The sequence below is a fragment of the Crocuta crocuta genome, unplaced genomic scaffold (genome assembly GCF_008692635.1).
Source record: "Crocuta crocuta isolate KB4526 unplaced genomic scaffold, BGI_CrCroc_1.0 scaffold751, whole genome shotgun sequence".
Lineage (NCBI taxonomy): Eukaryota > Metazoa > Chordata > Mammalia > Carnivora > Hyaenidae > Crocuta > Crocuta crocuta.
The window spans coordinates 2973957-2994480 of record NW_027530353.1 but is presented as its reverse complement, the minus strand read 5'-3'; the positions used below and the strand labels follow the sequence as shown (position 1 = coordinate 2994480).

At 59.0% G+C, this 20524-nt stretch overlaps 2 protein-coding genes across 3 annotated transcripts; both read right to left on the bottom strand.

Moving 5' to 3' along the window:
- Positions 1–3455: 3455 nt before the first annotated feature.
- MYL7 (myosin light chain 7) lies at positions 3456–5561 on the bottom strand. 2 transcript variants are annotated; one of them, XM_077765777.1, is made up of 7 exons: positions 5509–5561; positions 5182–5295; positions 4979–5054; positions 4693–4797; positions 4249–4327; positions 4078–4126; positions 3456–3567 (listed from the first exon to the last, which is right to left on the bottom strand). In XM_077765777.1, the coding sequence occupies exons 1-7, from the start codon at positions 5509–5511 to the stop codon at positions 3466–3468; spliced, it is 528 nt and encodes a 175-aa protein (XP_077621903.1). In that variant the 5' UTR covers positions 5512–5561; the 3' UTR covers positions 3456–3465. The 2 variants fall into 2 exon arrangements, with proteins under 2 accessions (XP_077621903.1, XP_077621904.1); XM_077765778.1 differs by having other exon boundaries at positions 4249–4321.
- A 2014-nt stretch (positions 5562–7575) lies between these two features.
- Positions 7576–20097, bottom strand: GCK (glucokinase). Its single transcript, XM_077765776.1, has 10 exons — positions 20050–20097; positions 15659–15821; positions 14988–15142; positions 14045–14164; positions 12659–12754; positions 12419–12518; positions 10550–10733; positions 9547–9702; positions 8952–9167; positions 7576–8687 (listed from the first exon to the last, which is right to left on the bottom strand). Exons 1-10 carry the CDS (start codon positions 20095–20097, stop codon positions 8543–8545), a joined length of 1383 nt encoding a protein of 460 aa, XP_077621902.1. The 3' UTR covers positions 7576–8542.
- Positions 20098–20524: the final 427 nt, after the last annotated feature.

The following is a 20524-nucleotide window of genomic DNA, read 5'->3' as shown; positions in this document are numbered from 1 at the left end:
AGGGGCTGGAAGACCTCCTCATGTCCAGCCGAGTGGGCTGTGGGTGAAGTGTGGGGAGGGACCAAAAGAACCCGGAGCCCAGGACATCTGCAGACAAGGCCTTGCCTGGCTTAAGGGCTTGTAGGAAAACAGGAAGTCAGGGGGTTCCGATGACCCCCGTTTCACAAGGCTCCCCTTGGGGAGAGCACTGGGACAGGTGGCTACAGACTCAGAGTGGGGTGTGCGTGTCCCACGTCCATGTCCAACTGGGCAGGCTGCCTGGCAGGGGCAGGCAGGATTCAGGCCAGGCCCTCCTCAGACGCATCTGCTTTGTTCCACCAGACTCAGAACATGTTAGTGTGGGCTTTGCTCTCTGCAAACAAAACCCTCTCTCCTTTCTGCCAGAACACGCAGATTTGGCTCTGCCCAAATGAAATGGGCTTCGTTTGGGCTGGGTTCGCAGAGAGCACTGGCGTACCTCCATGTACTGGGTCAGAACCCTGGTGCCCCAGAGACCACAGGCACATCGCACAGCTGGCTCAGCACCGTCCAGTAGAAAGGGGGCCTGAGCCAGAGATGGGTACCACACACATCATTAAGCCACCTGGGTGGCTCAGTCAGTTGAGCATCTGCCTTCAGCTCAGGTCATGATCTCACGGTTTGTGGGTTCGAGCCTCGCGTTAGGCTCTGTGCCTGGAGCCTGTTTCAGATTCTGTCTCCCTCTCTCTGTCCCTCCCCTACTTGTGCTCTGTCTCTCTCATAAATAAACAAACAAATAAAACATTTTTAAAAATTTATAAAATTTCCTCATAGCCACATTAAGGAAGCATAAAACAAAAGGTGAGATTGATTTTAGTAACATTTGTATTCAACCCAATATATCAAAAATATCTCAATAAGTAATGTGCAAATCATTGTGAGTGAGATATTTTATGTCCTTTTTTGTACTAAATCTTCAGGACATTATCACATCTCAAGTCACACCCCACGTCAACAGGCACTGATGGCTGTGGCAGTGTACACACACACACACACACACACACACACACACACACTCTGCTGTCAGGTTACCCCGGGCTGGTTTGTGCAGGCCATTTTGGGGCATAAAGGACAGACCCTTACCCAACAACTATCCTGGGTGGGAGCAGGACTGTGGCTCACATAACGGATAGAAAACGAGCACCGGTCAGAGGTGTTGTGCTGGTTCCTCTGCGTGGGAGTCACTAGCATGTGACAGCCAGTTCGGAGGAAGAACTGAGGAGCAGATGCACATACACCTGACCTGGAACATTGCAGGGTGAGGGGTACCCCCCCAGCCAAAAATGCGTGTGTGACTTTTGATGCCTCTAAAACTTAACTACTGACAGACTGCTGTTGACTGGAAGTCTTCCTGATAACGTGAACTGTCACGTAGCACATGTTTTATCTACTATACGCTGTGTTCTTGCAGTACAGTGAGCCTGAGAACATAAAATTCAGAAAATCATAAAGAAGTGGGTATGTAGTACGGTCTTGCGTTTGTCAGGAAAACTCTGTGTAAGTTGACCTATGCAATTCAAACCCACATTGTTCAGGGTTGAGGGTGCAATTCAGGGATGCTAGCAGGAACTTGCTATTTTATTTTTTATTAAGCTTTAAAATTAAAAAAAATTTTTTTAAAATGTTTTATTTATTTCTAGGAGAGAGAGAGAGACAGCATGAGCAGGGGAGGGTCAGAGAGAGAGGGAGTCACAGACTCTGAAATAGGCTCCAGGTTCTGAGCTGGCAGTCAGCACAGAGCCCGACGCGGGGCTCGAACCCACGAACCGCGAGATCATGACCCAAGCGAAAGTCAGACGCTTAACCGACTAAGACACCCAGGCGCCCCTTAAGCTTTAAAAAAATGTTTTATTTATGTATTTTAGGAGGGGAGGGTGGCACAGAGAGAGAGAGAGAGAGAGAGAGAATCCCAAGCAGGCTCCACACTGTCAGCACAGAGCCCAACTTGGGGGTTGAAAGCACGAAACCATGAGATCATGACTTGAACTGAAATCAAGAGTCGGATGCTTAACCGACTGAGCCCCCCAGGCACCGCCAGAACTTGCTATTGTAATAGTTTCAATGCTGGCTTCTTCCACAGAGGAGGAGGGGGATCGATTGTCCTTCCGCTGGGTCATGCGCTTCACTGTGTCTAGGGACCAGAACCCTTGGCCTTGCTCTGGGTCATCTATACCTTACAGAAGACAAGGTGGGGGGGGGGGGCGCAGGAGCCCTGCTGACCAGCTGGAGGGGATGTTGAACGCACCTTTTTGAAGATGCTGATGATTTTTTGGTCCCTTGCGTCTTTCACAACTTTTCTCTGCAGAAGCTTGAATTGTAAAATTACCTCTTAATTTTTGAAGTCAGTTTGCTGAACAAGCAGGACTTGTTCGAGCATCATAACACCTGCTGGGCTGTGTGCCCGCCATCCCTGCAGGCTCACTCTGCCTGGGGACTCTGCCATTCCATTCCGCCACTCCTGTGATCACTAATCAGCCATGGAAAGTGCTATGCTGACTTTAAATCTCAGGTCTCAATGTCATAACGTAAAGTGCCAACTCCCAAATAAAAATAAAAACTGAACACCTCTCCAGGGGAAAATGGCTTTCCTTCTCCGGCTTGTTGCCTGCAGGGAGTGTGGTCAGCTCTTCCAGCACTGTGGCCGGGGGTGGCTGGGGGCTGCGGCCGGGCTGGGGGCTGCGGGGCCTGGCTTGCCAGAGGTGGGGTTCAGGGGAAGCCCTTACTTGGCTCTTCCTGTCCAGACCTGGACTTTGTGCGACAGGCTGTCTCTCTCTCCCTCCCTCCTCATTCCTCTCCTCCCCAGGTCCTCTGCTGCCTTCCAGTTCCCAGATGGAGGCGTGTTCCCCCCCATAGCCCCTGCTTTCTACACATGAGATGGGGACAAGACACTAACAATCCCTTCCAGAGGAAAGCTCTCCCTCTCTCCGGCCACCTGACCCTTCCCCCCAGGGAGACGTGAAGCCTGTTCTAGGCCTCGCTTCCTGTCATCGCACCTTGTCTGTGTTTCCGAAATGAAGTTAGCCTGTGTTTCCAGATAGATTCCTCAGTGCCTTGCACACAGAGCCTAGCACACATGCACATACACACATGCCCAGCACACACGTGCACACACATACCCGGCACGCAGAGACAGGGGCCGCCCACCAGTGGGGCCCTCCCAGAACATGGCTGAGTAGCCTCAGGTTGCCGAGTGCAGGGCCTGCCGTGTGGCTGGTTCAGTCCTGAGAAGCCGTGACAGGCCCACGGGTTCCTCCCCTAGAGGTGTGACCTTTGTGTCCCCTCTGTGAACTGGGCAGATAATGGCTCACAGTTGCAGAGCTGTGTGGGGCCTGGTTCATCTCACAGCCCTCCCCCCACCACTCTCCACCCCCTGTGTCACCAAGAGGCCACCATGGCAGGTCTGACTAAAAACAACATTTATTGTGGTGACCCCAGGGGCTGCTCCCGTCACTCCTCTTTCTCGTCCCCGTGGGTGATGATGTAGCACAGAGACTTGTAGTCAATGTCCCCCGCCAAGTCCATGGGCGTCAGGGCGAACATCTGCTCCACCTGGGTGGGGGGGGCGGGCACTGGTGAGAGCCCAGGCAGCAAGGCCCGGGGGGAGGGGCCGACCCTTCACCCCACTCCCCATTCCCAGGGCTGCACTTTGGCCCTAAGCCTTTCTGACTCTGAGCCCCAGACTCTGAGTTAATGCTCAGTTACCTGACTGTGGCCAGACTAGGGGCATGGGGGTGGCAGGTGAGGGCCTGAGGGGGCCGTGGGGATGCCTCCCCTGTCTTCTCTGCTGCCCAGCCCTGCATGGACAGAGGCTTTTCCGGATGCTGGTGCCGCTGTTTCATGCCTGGGCTTTTGCATGCATGGCTCCCCCGGCCCGGCACACCCTCCTCCCGTCTGACTCCATGCGCATCACCCTCGGCTGAGACAGTCCCTCCTCCACGGAGCCCTGCTCTAGGCCCACAGGGGTGGAGGGGCAGCAAGGCCTCCCCAGCGCCCTGTGGGTTGAGGACCCTGTGAAGGGGTGGGCAGGAGAGTGGTGTCCAAGGATCCAGGAATCCTCACCTCAGCCAGAGAGAACTTGTCTGCCTGGGTCAGGAGAAGCTGCTTGAACCTGGTGGGGGAGAGCCAAGGGGGGCCTGATGAGGGGGGCAAAGGCCCCCATGACCCAGTTGGCCACCCCCAAAGCAGAGAGGGCCCCACAGTAAAGGCATTCACCCCATCGCTCACACTTACTCGTCCTTGTTCACCACGCCCTTGCCACTGGGGTCAAACATGCGGAAGGCGCTCAGGATGGCTTCCTCGGGGTCTGTCCCTGGGAGCCCGAGGGAGCAGGTGAGCACCGACGCCCCCAGCCTTCCTGGCCCCACCCAGGAGGAACCCGGGTGCAGGGGGGCTGTCACGTCCCAGAAGAGGTGGGAGTGTGCTCCCTGACACAGAGCATCCCTTGGGGCTCAGGGATGCTGAAGGGGCTTTGTGGACAGGCCTGGCGGGAGACTGGGATCTGGGATGTGGGAATGGGGGTGAAGGCACATTTCCCAATTCCAGGTTGGGAGTGGGGTGAGCAGTGCCCATGGGTGTGGAGTGCAGGGGAGGACTCCACATTCTCTGGGTGGGCAAGGACTGGTGGGGTCCAACTGAGGTCTGGGCGGGGTTCAGGAAGATTCCAGGCGGGCTCACCATTGAGCTTCTCCCCAAAGAGCGTGAGGAAGACGGTGAAGTTGATGGGACCCTTCCCCTCCTGAAGCATGGCGTCCAGCTCTTCTTCCGGGACGCTCACCTTCCCTGGGGGATGCCAGCCACAGAGGTGGAGAGTTAGTGGGTGGAGGGGGGTGCCCTGGAAGGAAGCTGGGCTGAATGGGTGGGGGAGGGGAGGTGAGAACAGTGCAGAGTGAGGGGCCTGTTCTTTCTCAGTGGGCGGTGGGCTCCCACAGGCCCAGCTGGGGCAGAAGGTGGAGGCGCTCACCGAGCTGGGAGTAGGTCTCCCGAAGGTCAGACTTGCAGATGATGCCGTCACGGTTCTGGTCAATGCAGCTGAAGGCCTGTCAGGTGGGGTGGGGGGCAGAGTGTCCAGGCGGGAACAGCCCCTACCCCAGGGAGACCTGGAGGGAGGGGTAGCAAGGACAGGGGCCAGGACGGGTCCCAGGCCGCTGGGGAGATGGCACTCACCTCCTTGAACTCCTGGATCTGGGCTTGCTCAAACATTGAAAAGACGTTGGAAGACCCCCGATGGGCCTGCTTGGTGGCCGCGGCCTTGCCCCGAGTCCCCGCCTTCCTGCTGGCCTGCAACACGCGGGTGGGGAGAGGCCCCCCTTCCCATGTGCTCCCTCAGAGCGCTCCTAGGAGAACCCGGGCCAGGGCCCTCTTCCTGTCCTCGGACACCACCTCTCTAGGCCCAATGCCAGCACCTTGACCCTCCCACCTCCCACCAGCCCAAGGACAGCACCTGGGAGTGTGGGAGTGTGCTAGCCTCTGGCAACCCCACCTGACACTCACCATCCTCTCTCTGTGACAGCCTGGTTGCTGCAAGGGGTTCACAGCCCCTTTTATGTCTCAGCCTTATCACCTGAAGCACCATATAAGGACAGGAGGAGAGGACAGGCCCAAACTTGGTAGCCCTGCCTGGGCCAGGGGAGGACAGGGCCCCAGCCAGATTCCAGCCACGTTCCTGGTGACCTTCAGGCCCCCTATGTGTAACATCCGGGCATCCACCCATCAGCAGCGATGTCTCTCAAGGGCAGAGCTTATAGGCTCCTGGCCATCACCACTCTGGATGTTGAATGAGGTGTCTCCCTTCCCCCCACCATGAGAAGGCTCTGCTGTTATCTCTCCTGCAGGTCCAGCCCAGACCTGCCAGGCTAGGAGGACAGCTTTGGGATCGCTGGCCTGGGCATCTACTGGGCTTGGGGAGAGCAGTGCGTAGTTCTGAGGATGGTCTCTGGATGGAGCCCAGGGATTCCCAGAGGTTTGGGTGGAGATGGCAGGCCCTGGCTTCTGGCTCCCTGACGAAGGGGTAGAAGGCAGCCCTGAGCTGGCTGTGGCCCCAAACAGCACATACGTGGGATGCTTTTGGAGCATGGTGCTGTACCTGGACCCCAAGTATCCCCTGGGCCCCCATGAGAGTGGTCATGAGCCCTTTGTGTGAGGCCCCACTGTGGAGCCGGGGGCCCTGTCACCCTCTGCTCTGCCAGAGCACAGCCTCACTGGCTGCTTCCGGGCCCAGGGAGAGAAGGGCTGGGGGCTGGGGCCCGTCTAGAACATAAGTTGGGGGCATACTGGCTGCCTGCCACCTCTCCCCCAGAACCTGGCTCTGCCCCTGGGGTGACAGATGCAGAGAGGCCAGCTGGTTTCGCAGGGACCCGTGTCAGTCTGCCAGACCCAACGCCCCTCGCATGGTACAATAACTATTTTATAATTCCTCCTGGACTCTCCTGTAATTAAAGTCATAAAATATATAACCTACCTGCAAAGAGAACTTTAAAAATCAATAGGATCCCCCTGAACTGTAATGTAAAGAACAAGTAGGAGGTCATCTACATCAACACGGGATCTCACACGGGAATGCAGGGAGAGGAGCAAGTGGTAGTGATGACGAGGTGACTGGATGATGTACCCACAAAGTCTAACGAATGACTTGGATTCAAGAGAACAGAAAGGATCTCGGGCATCAGGAGGGCTCGGTCAGTTAAGTGTCTGACTCTTGACTTCGGCTCCTGTCATGATCCTATAGTTCCTCAGATCAAGCCCCACATCAGGCTCTGTGCTGACAGTGTGGAGTCTGCTTGGGAATCTCTCTGCCCCCCACTCATGTGCGTGCTTGCTCTCTCTCTCTCTCAAAATAAAGTTAAAAAAATTTTTTTAAATAAAAGAGAACTCAAAGGATCTGACACAGTCCCACACGAGACATCTGGGAACACAAAGGAACAGCTGGACAGGGATGTGACAGCTCAAAACCACAAGTGAGGGTTGCATTCTGAGTGACATAATACAGGCTTTCCAGATTTGCTCTCACTGAAAAGTGAGCATATGTTATGATCATGTAAATGTGTTTGTAGGTAACTGGGCAAAGGTGAGAGACGGCGGTGTTAGGCCCTGGGCTTGGCTGACTCAGGGTAGGCACATCACCCAGGAGCATCTGGAGGGACCTCAGCAGTCCCCTCCCCCCCATCACTGTCACAACCCAAGTGGCTCCAATGGGACTCCTGCAGAGACCACCCTGAAGCAGGAGCAGCCCTGCCCATCTCTAGGAGCAGCCCCTCCCAGCCTCTCCTTGGGGATCTCAGACACCACAAAGCTGCTCAGTGAGCACAGACTGTGGGTCCACAGCCACGTCCCCACAGGCAGCCAGCTGGGGGCCAGGGCAATGCAGTACTCCCGCCCCACCCCTCATTTCTATCCCTTCAGCCTGCGGTGTCACTGCACACTCTCCACCATGGCTGGGGGACGGGGGCGAATTCTAAGACACATGTAGGCTTCCAGGGTGTCTGTGTGCATGTGACCAGGTCTCCCTATCGTCCCACAGCCCATACGCACAGACATCAGAGAACACTGGTCAAAACCATGTTCTAAACTTTTACAACTTTTATTTAAAAAACCATGTGGTCCCAGGTTGGACATGAAAGATTGGTGTGGCACATGAAGGTATGGTGGGAAGAGGGAGGCTTGGGGTCCCCTGGGTGCTGAATGCTGCCTGAGGTTCCTTTCCAGGCCAGCCCCGTGGGAGCTGAGGACTCCATCACGGAGGTGCTCCCAGCCCTGCCTGTGGGTGGGAGTGTGGGGGGCTTCTCTTCACCCTGGGTCCCTCTGGGCAGGAGCTGTGGGGGCTCTGTGTCTTGCACCCCCTGGGAGGGTGCATCCCAGAACCACAAACCACTTGTGGATGGTGGTAGGACAGCAAAAAGGCCACCACCTCCAGGCCTCGGGAACAAGCAGCCTCCACTGTGGAGCCGGTCCTCTCCCACTTCCCAACCCCCACCAGGCAGGAAAACAGCCAGGCCTGGGTGGCTGGCAGCCTAGGACCCTGTGGAAACCGGGTCTAGGTCCGTCCAGGTAAGCAAGGCTGCATTCCCGGTGGGCTGAGTCCCCAGGCCACCGAAGGGTCCAGAGCAGGGCCCAGAGCAGGGCCTGCGTGAGGCTGACTTGGCTGAGGCTCCAAGAGGCAGGCAGTGCAGAAACACAGCAAAGTCCTGAGTGAGCGGCTTCCCTCTGGGTGGGTCCTTGATTCCAGCAGCACAGGTGGGGGACCTTGGGGGTCTCCATTCCTGCTCATCTCAGCCCCCAACCCAGTCAGGGCCTTGGGCTATCCCACCCACTGCCTCTGAGAGAAGCGGCCTGCCCCAAGTACTACCATCCCCTTCCTCTCTGAGGGCCTTTCTGCATCTTCCCAGGTGGCCTCAGGATGGGAGGCGTCCAGGGCCCTTATAACTAAAGACCCCTTCACTGGGCCAGGCTTGGGGCACCTGTGGGGAGCGAGTGCCCACGAGCCCAGATCCAGCGAGCGTTGCCTCCTCCTTGCCTCGTGGCCTCGCCATCATTGGCCCAGCATGCAGGCCTTCTTACAGGCCACTGCGGACACCAGGGCCGCGCCTCGGCCGCTGCCCTCCTCTGACTCGATGAAGGTGATCTCGCAGCTGGGTGTCAGCTTGCGCACGATGGCATGGAACCTCTCCTTGAAGCTGAGCAGGGGAAACAGGGCTGCGGCCCCTGTCTTTGCACTCCCGGACCCCCTCACCCCAGACCTCTCCAGAGCAGCTCAGCTCCTGGTTGCACGTAAACAGGGTGGGGGTAAGCCTAGGGGATCCTCCCTCCTTGTCTGGGGGATTAGGGAATAGCCCTTGGGTCCTCGGAGAGCTCGTTTCCACTTGCGTTGAGTCCTCGGGACGCGCACCCACGAGGGACTAGGGACCCAACGGGGAGGGCAGACGTCCGCGAGGGCTCACCTGGGGTGCAGCTTGTACACCGAGCCATCCACGCCCACGGTAATGCGCATCACGTCCTCGCTGCGGCTCTCGCGCATGCGGTTGATGACGCCTGCCAGCCCTGCGGCGCACATGTGTGCCGCCCGCGTGGACACGCTCTCGCAGGCGCGGCGCACGATGTCGCAGTCGGTGGCCGTGGGCCTCAGCCCCANACCCCTACGGCGGCAGCCTCTACCCCTCCCCCTGCCCACCTCACCCAGGCAAAGCGCTTGGGTTCGGGCCTCGGAAGGAAGCGCGTCGGATTCTGCCAGGGACCAGAAGTAAGCTAGTCACTGAGCCTCTCTCTAAGCCCAGGGTCTCCGCTGTAACGTGGGCAACACTGGCGCACCTCGGGACTGTTGCGTGGATCAAGTGAGACGCTGTCCACGGCTGTGCGGAGCCACGGGAGGGCCGCGCGGGCCGCCTCAGCTGCCCAGGGGTGGGTTACACTGCTGGCGGTCGACCCAGGACCTCTTCCCTTGTGCCCTGCCCGGGCCCGCTCGCACCTGGAACCCCGCCCCAGCCTCCTACGCACTGCCCCCTTGATGCCGCCTGGAGACCCTCGCGCCCCGCGCACCTCTCCACCTGCGACACGAAGCGCGTCTCGAAGGCGCCGCGCGTGCGCAGCTGCTCCGAGGCCTCCCCGCGGAAGAGCAGGTTCTCGTCCACGAGCTTCAGCAGCACGAGCCGCACCAGCTCGCCCATGTATTTGCCACCGATGAGCTTCTCGTACCTGCACGAGGGCGGCCGGTCATCTCTTGAAGTGGGGGGCGGGGAGCAGTGCTCGGCCACCCCAGGGAGGTCCCCAAGCGCGGCCACGAGGAAGGCCAGGAAGGGCACTTGACACTTTGCATGCAAACCCGGATTCATACCTGTTCCCTCATTTATCAACCTGTGTTTGGGGCCTCGGCACCCTGTCCCTCAGTCCAGCCCCTCTGAGGCCCCGGCATCATCCCACTGCCGTGTGATGGTTGCTGCGCTCACTGCCCAATGCGGCTGAGGTTGCGGAAACTCGGGCGCGGAGGGACTAGCGACCCGCCTAGGGCCTCCGCCACCGCTCGCGCCCCTGGGCTTGCGCCCCTGGTGTGCACCGAGCTGGCGCGTTCGTGCTTCGCATTTGGCAGCCTGTGTATTTTCACCGAGTGCGACTGACCGAGCAGAGGTTATGAGGGCCAGAGACAAAGCTCAGGAAGAAATTAGCACGTGCCCGGCAGGCAGGCGGTTAATTGGGAGAGCCATGACTCAGACAAGCTCTGTGCAGGCCATACCGCAGCCTTCTGGGAAACACTACTGTACATTCTGTGAACGCGGACAGAAGTTTACTCTGGGGAACTCTGGGCTGAACCCATTGCTTGGGGTTCTCAGAGGCACCCTCTGTCAGTGGTCACCTGCGGGAGCTGGGAGATCCCGGCTCATCTTATCCGCAGACGCTCTTTCTGAGGACTAGACCTTCACACACATCTCTACTGTTCTGGGTTCACAGGGCGCCTGTTAGCCGAAGGAGGGAGGAGCCAGCTCGGGAAGGATTGGTCAGTGTGCTGCCCGNCAGGGGCAGGGCGAGGGCTAGGGGTTGTCCTTACAGCTGTTGCCCGGGGTTCAGGGAGTTCTCATCCACCACGCGGTCGTACTCCAGCAGGAACTCGTCCAGCTCCCCGGAGTCCCCGAAGGCGCCCCACTCGGTGTTGACACACATGCGGCCCTCATCCCCTTCCACCAGTTCCACGTTCTGCATCTCCTCCATGTAGCAGGCATTGCAGCCTGTGCCTGTGGAGATGGCGGGGTCAGGTCCCCAGAGCCCAGCAGGGGCTGCAGTCCAGAGCCCGCCTCTTCACCCCCACCCCCCACCCTGCAGGAAGCCTCCTGTGGTAGAGTCTTCCTTGAGCCTTCCACACCCACCACTGTGGGGAGGGCCTCCCTGAATGGCTCCTGGAAGCTCTCCCAGGCACTAGAAGACCTGGGTTTGCTGTGTGACCCAGCATTGATGAGCCCACCTCTCTGGGCTGTTCCTCTTCCTCAGGAAGGGATGGTAACACCTTCTCCTCCTATGACCTGGGTGCTGGGAGGACTGTGTGAATTGTGTCCAAGCACTTTGCCAACCGGAGCTGTGTGTAGGGTTAGGGGTTACCTTGTTTGTGTATCCACCCTTGTTTTTGGGCATTTTCCTTGCATGTGCTGGAGCTTCTCTGTCCTGGGCCCTGTTTTTGGGGGTACTCAGAGGTGAGCAAGGCACAGCATGGGTCCCTGGGAGCAGCACGTGGCCGTGGCTCTGGAATTTGTCTGGAATTTGTAATTTGCGGGGTCCCTTGCAATGTGAAAACGTGGTTATCTGGTGATGTTATCAAGTTTCAAAATGGTTTGAGCGTGCCTGCATGTGTGACACGTCCCTAAAGCCATTAGGGGCATCATTTCAAATGCTAGTCAGTGGAGCTACCCAGGAGGAATGGGAGCCCAGTGTCGCAGGCCTTTCCATTTTTTTAAAGAAAAAACCCAGAAACCCAGACTTTGATGTGCATTGTCCCAATTTTTGGACCCTGGTAATTATCATAAACGTGGTTTTTTTTGGTTTGGTTTTGAGAGAGCATTCGCACCTGAGTGGGGGAGGGGCGGAGGGGGAGAGAGAGAGAGAGAGAGAGAGAGAGAGAGAGAGAATCCCAAGCAGGCCCCATGCCCAGCTCAGAGCCTGATGTGGGACTCGATTCTACGACCTTGGAATCATGACCTGAGCAGAAATCAAGAGTCGAGGCTCAACCACCTGAGCTCCCAAAGCGCCCCCACAAACATGTTTTCAAGCCCTGGGCAGAAAGTTTGCCCGGCACATGTGAGCACAGGCCCCTCTGTGTTCCTCTCTAGGGACCCAGAGCCCGGAGGCTGCAGAAAAACACTCGCGTGCCTGTGGGTCCAGCAGATAAGTACTCAAGTGGGACTTATCCTCAGCAAACACTCCGGAGGCCTCAGGAACTTCTGGTTAGTCCTGAGGCAAGTGCGGAAGGCCCACTAGGGCCAGAGCTGCCTCCATTCCTGGCACTGGCCTTCACTTTAGGTGGGGACAGGCCGGCAGCTCTGGGCCACAGGAAGACTGTCCAGGAAGCGATGACGTCACTTTTGCTTACCCTCTTCCACTTGGACAAATCTGTCCAGTTTGGTCGATATACCAGACAAGGTGATTTAATTAAATCCTGATGAGCCAGGTGGATGTGTGGCTGCTGTACTGTCTGATGCAGTGACTGCTGAGTGCTGAAATGTTTCCTCCTAGTGAACACTGGCTGTACTCAGGACACCCCTGCGTCTCCCCCATACCACCCCAGACCGTCGCCTCTGGGTGACTGCTCTGACCGTCGCCAATGGCTCAGTTCTCAGGGCTGGAGACCAAGACCTGCAGAGGAGCACAGCCTTTCTCTGTCTCTCATGGCAGCCAAGGTCCCCGGACAGGGCAGGGCCCAGATCCTTACCCACAATCATGCCGACCTCACAGCGGCGGTCTTCATAGTAGCAGGAGATCATCGTGGCCACGGTGTCATTCACCATCGCCACCACGTCCATTTCAAAGTCCTGCCAGGAGGCACAGAGGCAGGAGTGATGGGGCTGGGATCCAGCCAGGTGAGGGATGCCCAGAAGGCCCTCCCTGGCATCCTGGTCTGAGTGGGGTTGCGGGGAGAGGGGTCCCAGGGCAGTCACGGGGGCCACCTCACCCCTCGCCGTTTGATGGCGTCACGTAGGAGCCCCACGATGTTGTTCCCTTCTGCTCCCGAGGCCTTGAAGCCCTTGGTCCAATTGAGGAGGATGCCCTGAGGGAAGAGGCAGGGCCCTGTGGCTGCTGATGGATGCTGGGGGCAGGGTGTGGGCCTCCCCCTGTGCAGCACAGGAGACAGGCTCCAAGCGGTCCCACAAGTTTGAGAGGTGTTGGAGACAGTTCTCTGTGAGTATTTCCTATTTCCACAGGGATGGGCTCCAGCCACTGTGATGGTGTTAATATGTCAAGCCCAGAGGCATCCTCCCAGGGTAGGGATGAGGTCATGAGGAGAGCAGCCGCACATGGAGCTGGGGTTCTTGTCCCATAGGATGCCCCGGCATGAGAAGGTACCACCTGGCCCTTGGTGCGCTGTGTGGAGGGGGCTTCGGAGGCCAGCATCGGACACTGTTCCTGCCAGGAGTGCTGAACTGGCTTGTCTCTGAGAGGCCGTATGTGTGTGGAATGTGTTTATAGTTGATGTGTGTAACTTACATGTGTACGTGTGTAACTGGTGTGTGTGCACCTGTACAGTGCACCCCATTGATGGGTATACGTATGTATGATGTACACATGTGTGTATGCAAGTGTATAACCGATGTGCATGGGTATGTATATGTAATTGACCTGTGTGTGTGTGGTTGACACGTGTGTGTGTACATATGTGTGTATAATGCATGTGTGTGTATGTCACGTGTGTGCATGGCTGGCAGGCTGATTTGCCAGCTCACAGGCAGGTGAAACCTCAGCTGTTGTGGTGACACACTGTGCTGGTGTCTGGCGGCCTGTGTTTGAACTCCAGCACCATGTCCTCCTGCTGTGGGCCACTTGATCAGCCCATTTCCCCATCTCTGATGGGGGTGATAGTAACGTGGGCCTGTAGGGCAGCAGGGACTAAGGCAAACAGCATCAGCCACATAACCATTTCCCAAAGTCTCCCAAAAGGTGACAGAGCCACAGGTTGAACCATGGCTCTTCCCTGAAGCAGGAGCTGCATGTGAAGGCACCACAGGGGTGCGTGGGGGGGGCCTTCTGCCTCCCTGCGTCCTGCACCTGGCCCCATCAGCCTCCCTGTGCCCCTGCACCTGGCCCCATCAGCTTCCCTGCGTCCTGCACCTGGCCCCATCAGCCTCCCTGTGCCCCTGCACCTGGCCCCATCAGCCTCCCTGTGCCCCTGCACCTGGCCCCATCAGCCTCCCTGCGTCCTGCACCTGGCCCCATCAGCCTCCCTTCGTCCTGCACCTGGCCCCATAAGCCTCCCTGTGCCCCTACACCTGGCCCCATCAGCCTCCCTGTGCCCCTACACCTGGCCCCATCAGCCTCCCTGTGCCCTTGCACCTGGCCCCACCTTGTCGATGTCTTCATGCCTCACGGGAAAGGAGAATGTGAAGCCCAAGGGAAGCTTCTTATGCTTCATCTGATGCTTGTCCAGGAAGTCAGAGATGCACTCAGAGATGTAGTCAAAGAGCTGGAAGACACACAGCAAGCTGGCCGTCGGCTGTGGTGGGGGGCTGGCTGAGGGACCCTGCAGCAAGACTCCTGCCAGAGGTCTGAGCACTGTAGGCCTGTCCTTCCCTGACCCAGTGACATGCAGCTGCAGACTCTGCACAGAGGCACAGCCCTGGTGTAATGCTGATTTCTGTCTCTACCACCCGGAGTGTCCTGGCTGCCCTGCTGCTGGCCCCAGCCTGCCCATGTGGGCCTGTCCACAGTGCTGGGTACTGCTCCTTGCTGGCGGCTGGGGCCCTGTGAGGTGCCTGTACCACCCCTGCCACCTTGTTTCATGGCCAGTCCCACAGCATGCAGGGGTGTGGCAAGGCCCAGGTTGCCGCAGGACTCCTGCCATGAAACCCTCTGCCTCTGCCCACCTCTCCCAAGGACTCACTGTACTTCTGCACCATCTCCTGAGTCCCCCCCGTGGCAGGGTGGCCCTGTGGCCTGGGTGGACATGATGACTGTAGTCACCCCACTTGGTGTCCATGCTGAGATCCCAGGCAGACTTGATCCCGGCCCCTGGACCTCTGGCCCCCCAACCCCTCGGACCCGAATCCCCTGGTCTCCAGTCCCCTTGTCCCCTGGCTCCCAGCCCTGGCCCCTCAGCCCCTAGCCCCATGGGTCCCTGGCCTCTGGCCCCCAGTGCCCTGGTCCCCTGGCCCTCCAGCCCCTTGGTCTCCCAGTCCCCCAGCCCCTTGGTCTCCCAGCCCCCACCCCTGGCCCCCAACCCTTCAGTCCCCTGGTCTTCCAGGCCCGTGGTCGCCTGGGTTCCCCATCCTCCACCCCCCACTGCTCACCATTTCAGCAGTACCGGTCATGGCATCCTCAGGGATGGAATACATCTGGTGCTTGGTCTTCACACTCCACTGCCCCTCTTCGCCCTCCCCCACCTTCACCAGCATCACCCTGAAGTTGGTGCCGCCCAGGTCCAGGGAGAGGAAGTCCCCGACTTCTGCAGCCACAGGGAGAAGCACATCAGCTTCGGGGAGCCACCTGGCAGGACCCCAAGACCAAGGAAGGGAGGAGAGGAGGGCAGCGTGGGGATCAGAGGAACTGGACAAGGGGCTGCTGGTACCAGGCGTCTAGGGGATCACTAGGGTCAAAGGTGAACTGGGAAGTCGGTGCGAGTCCTGTGCCTCTGACTGAAGTCACCCCAAACCCAGGTCCCAAGTGAAGACCTAGTGAAATGGCCCTGACTCAGGATTGGGCTGGGGGTGCCCCCCCTACTGACCATGGAGAACCGGTTTCTCATTGTGAGCCAGTTTTCCTCAGGGGAGGTGGGGGGAAGGTTAGCCTGAAGACCCAGGGCTGGGCCGGTGGAGCTGTCCTGAGCCTCCAGGGACAGTCTGAGCCTTCAGTGCAGACCCAGGCCGCCTCTGCCCCCTGGGACCGGGGGACAGCTGCCTCCAGGTGAGGAGCTGTTGTCTCCTGTGTGGGTCCCTCCTCTGCCCGCCCTGGGCCTCAGTACCAGAGCCTTCTGGGGTGGAGCGCACGTAGGTGGGCAGCATCTTCACACTGGCCTCCTCGTGGGTCTCCAGCCGCAGGCCTCGTGCCATCTCCTTCTGCATCCGCCACATCACCTTCTTCAGGTCAGCTTCCTGCAGCTGGAAGTCTGCCAGGATCTGCTCTGCCTGCAGGGGTCGTGGGGGGTGGGGTGGGCAGTGGGGAGTGGTGAGAACAGCTGAGGGGAGTGAGAGCAGCTGGGGAAGAGCAACGGGGGTTGGTGGTGGTGGTGGTGAGAGCAGCTGGAGTGGAGCATCTGGGGTGGAGTGGGGAGCGTGGTGGTGGTGAGAGCAGCTGTGGGAGAGCAGCTGGGGGTAAGAGCATCTGGGGAGTGAGAGCAGCTGAAGGGGCAGCTCGGGGAGCAGGTGAGAGTGAGAGTGGCTGACGGGTGAGAGCAGCTGGGGGTGTGGGGGTAAGAGCAGCTGGGGGAGTGAGAGTACCTGAGAGGGTGAGAGCAGCTGGGGGAGGAGGGGGTGAAAGCAGCTAGGAGTGAGAGCAGCTGGAGGAGATGAGGAGAACAGCTGGGGGAATTTAGAGCAACTGGGGGTGGGAGCAGCTGAAGGAGGTGAGAGCAGCTGGGGGGGTAAGAGCAGCTGGAGGAGATGAGAGCAGCTGGGGGTGGCTGTGAGAGCAGCTAGGGGGTGGGAGTCCCACACACATGGAGGGCCTCCCTTGCCCTCTGGCCCTGGGTCCAAGGAGAACAGCAGAGTTCTGAGAGTGGCCCCTCAACACATGTGGCTCAAGGGATGCTGAAGGGTAGGGGGCAAACGGCAGACAAAGGCAGCCTCCCTCAGTACCGCAGATGCCTGCCATGAGGAGGAGGAAGGTGCCGCCCAGGACAGTGGGTAGGACATACTGCAGGAGCCTGTCTGGGGCATGGCCAGTGGGCAGCTGGCATTACCAGTCATCCTACCTCTAGGAATCCAGGCCCAGGGACTGGCTGGAGCAGTGTGCACAGAGGCATGGGTATAGCACATTAGGGGAAGGCAGCCCCTCTCCAGGCCCCAGGGACAGCCTGTGACCGGGCTAAGCCATGCACAGCTCTCCTGTGCCCTTTTCCTGGGGATCTGGTTGATCGTAGGGCAGGTGGCCCAGTTCTGGCCAGCGACAGGGAAAGAGAAGTCCGGCTTTAGCAGGACCGTCCCTTCCTGGAGGGTCAGCGCCCCTCTATTCTGTGAATGCAGGTTTGTAAGGGTGTGATGACCGGTGCTTAGCAGCTGTCCTGTAGCAAGGCGGAGAGGAGGCAGAGGGAAGGGCAGCCCACCCAGGGCAGGAAGAGAGGCAGGGCCACTTGGCCCGAAGCCGTCACAGATCTCACAGATCTTGGTCAGCTCTGCACCCACCCACCTGCAGGCGCTAAAGTGGGAGCGAATACTGATCCCTGAAAGCCGCAAGGAAGCCAGCGTTTTCACTGTCTGCAGCCAATGGCATTCCTGAGTGACACAGGCCCTTCCTTAAGGACCACCTCTCTCATGGAGTCCCTGCACTTAAAGTTTGAGCCCAGGGAAAGTCACAAAGGGACGAGGCTGGGAAAGTCTGTGAAGAGACGCAGAATCACACATCAGTGTTTGCCAGGCCATTTGTGGCTCCAGACTGTCCCTGCCCCCCCTTGAGGCTGTCCCTCCAGGGCACAGCACCAGACGCACTCATCCTTTGGGAAGTGATCCAGGCCGTTCTCAGAGGCTGGTGGCTGCAACCTTGCCCCCCTGCCCTTCTTTTACACCCCTGCAAACATAAAGTGCCAGCAAAGAGTAGAAGCACTGACTTTCACAGAATTCTACCAACACGCCACGCCCGGAGCTGAGTGCACCACGCAGGAAGCCTCCCATCCCGTCACAGTGCCACAGCGTCACAGAGCGCCAGGAGGAGCTGCCAGCAGCTGCTCATCTTCCAGATGAGCAAAGGTTCAAAGAATCTCAAGTGCAGGTGCATGCAGCTGGCACGTTCCCAGCCAACATCCCAGGCCACATGCTAGAGGGCTGCTCTCTGAGGTCCTTGAGAGACCATTCTGACACAGAATTGTCAGAGGGACTGACTGTAAGACATCGCAGGCTCTTAGCGAAACTGAGGCAGACCCTGCAAAGGTCCAGCCTCAGGCCCTCCTGGGCCACATCCCAGCCCCTTTGCTGTGACAGCCCCACCCCCCACTGCCTGGTGTGGCTGGAGCCCAGGTCAGGAGGGGATTTTCACCCTTGGTGTCCAGGCCCACATGGCTCCCTGCCACTGACGGCAGGTGAAACCCCAGCTCGGCTGGCCAGCTTCTAGGCCAGAATGACCTTTCTGTGGAAATCACTGGAAGTCACACACCTGGTCAAAGGGCAACCTGGACTTGCTAACAACGTTTCATTCCACCCATCAGCTTCTGTCCAAGATCTCATTCTGCAGCACACGTGGTGCTGGGCCAGCTGGGACTCTAGAAGACCCACATCACCTGGGCCTTCCCGGCCCTGCCATCCCTTCCCAGACACCACACAGCAGGGAGGGGACACCACACAGCAGGGAGGGGAGGGGATGCCTCATAGCAGGTGGGGGGGGAGACACTGCACGGAGGGGGGAGAGGGGAGGACACTACACAGCAGGGAGGGGACACCACACAGCAGGGAGGGGACACCACACAGCAGGGAGGGGAGGGGACGTCTCATCCAGTGGAGGAGGACACTGCAAGGAGCGGGGGAGAGGGGAGGACAGCACACAGCAGGGAGGGGACAGCACAGAGCAAGGAAGGGACAGTGCAAGGCAAGGAGGCCCCTTCTCTGAGGGGTAGTGAACCCATGAGGTGATGTTTGTTCACTAGAACCTGATTCCATTCTGTAAATAAAGTTGCATCAATGTGGATCTCGTTTGTCCTGTAGAATATTCTCAAAAACCTAAATTTGCTGCCCACATTTAAATAGAGGCACTTTCACAGGCAAATCTGCATTTCTGACAGCATTTCTATAACAGTAGATCTTGGGGAGGCCACTGCTTGGGCAGGGCGTGTGGTGTGGGGGAGCCTGTGTCTGGCAGTGTGGGGCATGCAGGGGACACCGGGTCACCGGCCCTCTCAGCTGCCCTGCCCAAGCGAGGCACTGCGGGGTCTGGTACTGTCCTCGCCACACCCCCTGCCCATGCTGCTGTGTGCATTCCCCATTCCTGGGGGTACAGGGGGGTAGGGGTGCTGGGAGGCCTGTGGTGACAGTCCAATACTCTAGCTGGCCACAGGCTTGACACTGGCCTCCAGCTGACCTTGCCTCTCACCATGGGAGGTGCAAGCCCCTCAGACACATCAGGGCCCACAGACGCTGCACACATTAGCCCGCAACCCTGACAGATGGCCTCTGACCTGCGCAGCCCCCTTGGCTCTCAAGGCTGAGTGTCTGGGGGACATGGGTGGGGTTCAAGTCATGGGAGCCTGCCTCACAGACCCTTGGGAACATCCCCGGGAGCAAGCCCAGTTCTCCCTTATCCTGCAGAATTACCCCAGGACACCGGTACCGGAGGGCCCCCCATTCTTACAAACGAGGAAACTTCCCCAGCCCATGGCGTCAGCCCCGGGCCCACCTCCCCACCCCACTGGGCTGCCTCCTGCCCAATTTCAGGGCCCAGCCCCAGCTACAAAAGTCTTCTATGAGTGTCATGCTGCCGTCAGTCATGCTGGCTTAAAGGACTTGCCCGCATAGCCTGGGAAATTCACGGTGCTGCCTGAGAAGCTCAGGGAAGCACCTGCCTCTCCAGGCCAGGACTCAGGAGAATGAAGCTCATCCAGAGCTCGTGCCCCTTTCCTCCCACAACTACCACTGCCGTCTGCTTGCCGGGAGGTCCCAGGGCATCACTGGGACTCATGTCTGCTTCCAAACACAGAGGAGGGGGGTCTCTTGCCTAATTGTTTCCCCCACACTCCAGGCAGTGTTTCAGGTGCCCCGGCCTGGGCTCTGCAGGGAGGCAGACTGCCCAGTACTCTCTGACTCAAGGGCATTCCCGACTGGTTCTCCTGGTCCTCATGGCAGGCCTGGGGCTGTTGCACCGGGGATCCTTCCCCCCTATTAATATGTGGGCAACTGGCCCAGCGTTGCCCACTGTGTGTGCAGCCACCAAGGTCCCACAAGCATGGGGGTCAGGGTGCAGCTGGACACATGACAGGCTCACACCGCACTCCAGAGCCCACAGGGGACCTGAGGGACCTGAGTCCCTGGCTGTCAGGGGCTGCCAGCCGTCTCAGCCTGTTGGCACAGGAGGAAGTTCCCTAGAGACCATTGGTGTCAGGACGGGCAGTGACATGCCTCCTTCCAGGGGCCCAGTACACCCATCTACTCTGCTGCATCCACTGCCCTGCGTGCCCCAGAAGAATCACTCCCATGGCTCTGGGGTGACCCTTACCAGATTCAAGGCAGTCTGGGTCTGGCTCCTCGCAGCATCCATTGCCATCTCTCCGAGGGCCCAAGAGGTAGGATTTTGGGGAGGTGGAGACGCTCTTGCCTGCTGAGGGGCAGGGGGAGCTGAAGCCGGGGAAACTGAGGCCCTCCTGGGCAGGTGAGGGCCACCTTGCCAGAGAGCTGCCTATGGCAGGCCGCCCCGGCCTTCTGCACTGACAGCACTCAGCAAGCAGCTGCTGAAATACTCTGCTCGCTGCCACCGGGTCAGGCAGGGCAGAGGGCAAAAGGGGCCTGCCTGGGGTCAGGGCTGACAACGGGCGTGCGGACAAGGCCATGGGGCAGTGCCCACGCTCTCTGCATAATGGTGTGGGGATTAGCTGCCCAGAGGTTCTGGGGAGGAGACAGGACTAGTCCGTGTGCCCCCCAGTCCTTAGATGTGGCAGGGCTGGCGGTCACCACGCTGCGGCTGCCGGGGCATG

What these genes read in the sequence shown, in the direction of transcription:
- MYL7 (XM_077765777.1), bottom strand. An exon ending in AGATCCAGGAGTTCAAGGAG is followed by an intron (nt 5,055 to 5,181) that starts GTGAGTGCCATC and finishes CCCACCTGACAG; the next exon opens with GCCTTCAGCTGCATTGACCA. An exon ending in GGAGACCTACTCCCAGCTCG is followed by an intron (nt 4,798 to 4,978) that starts GTGAGCGCCTCC and finishes GGCATCCCCCAG; the next exon opens with GGAAGGTGAGCGTCCCGGAA.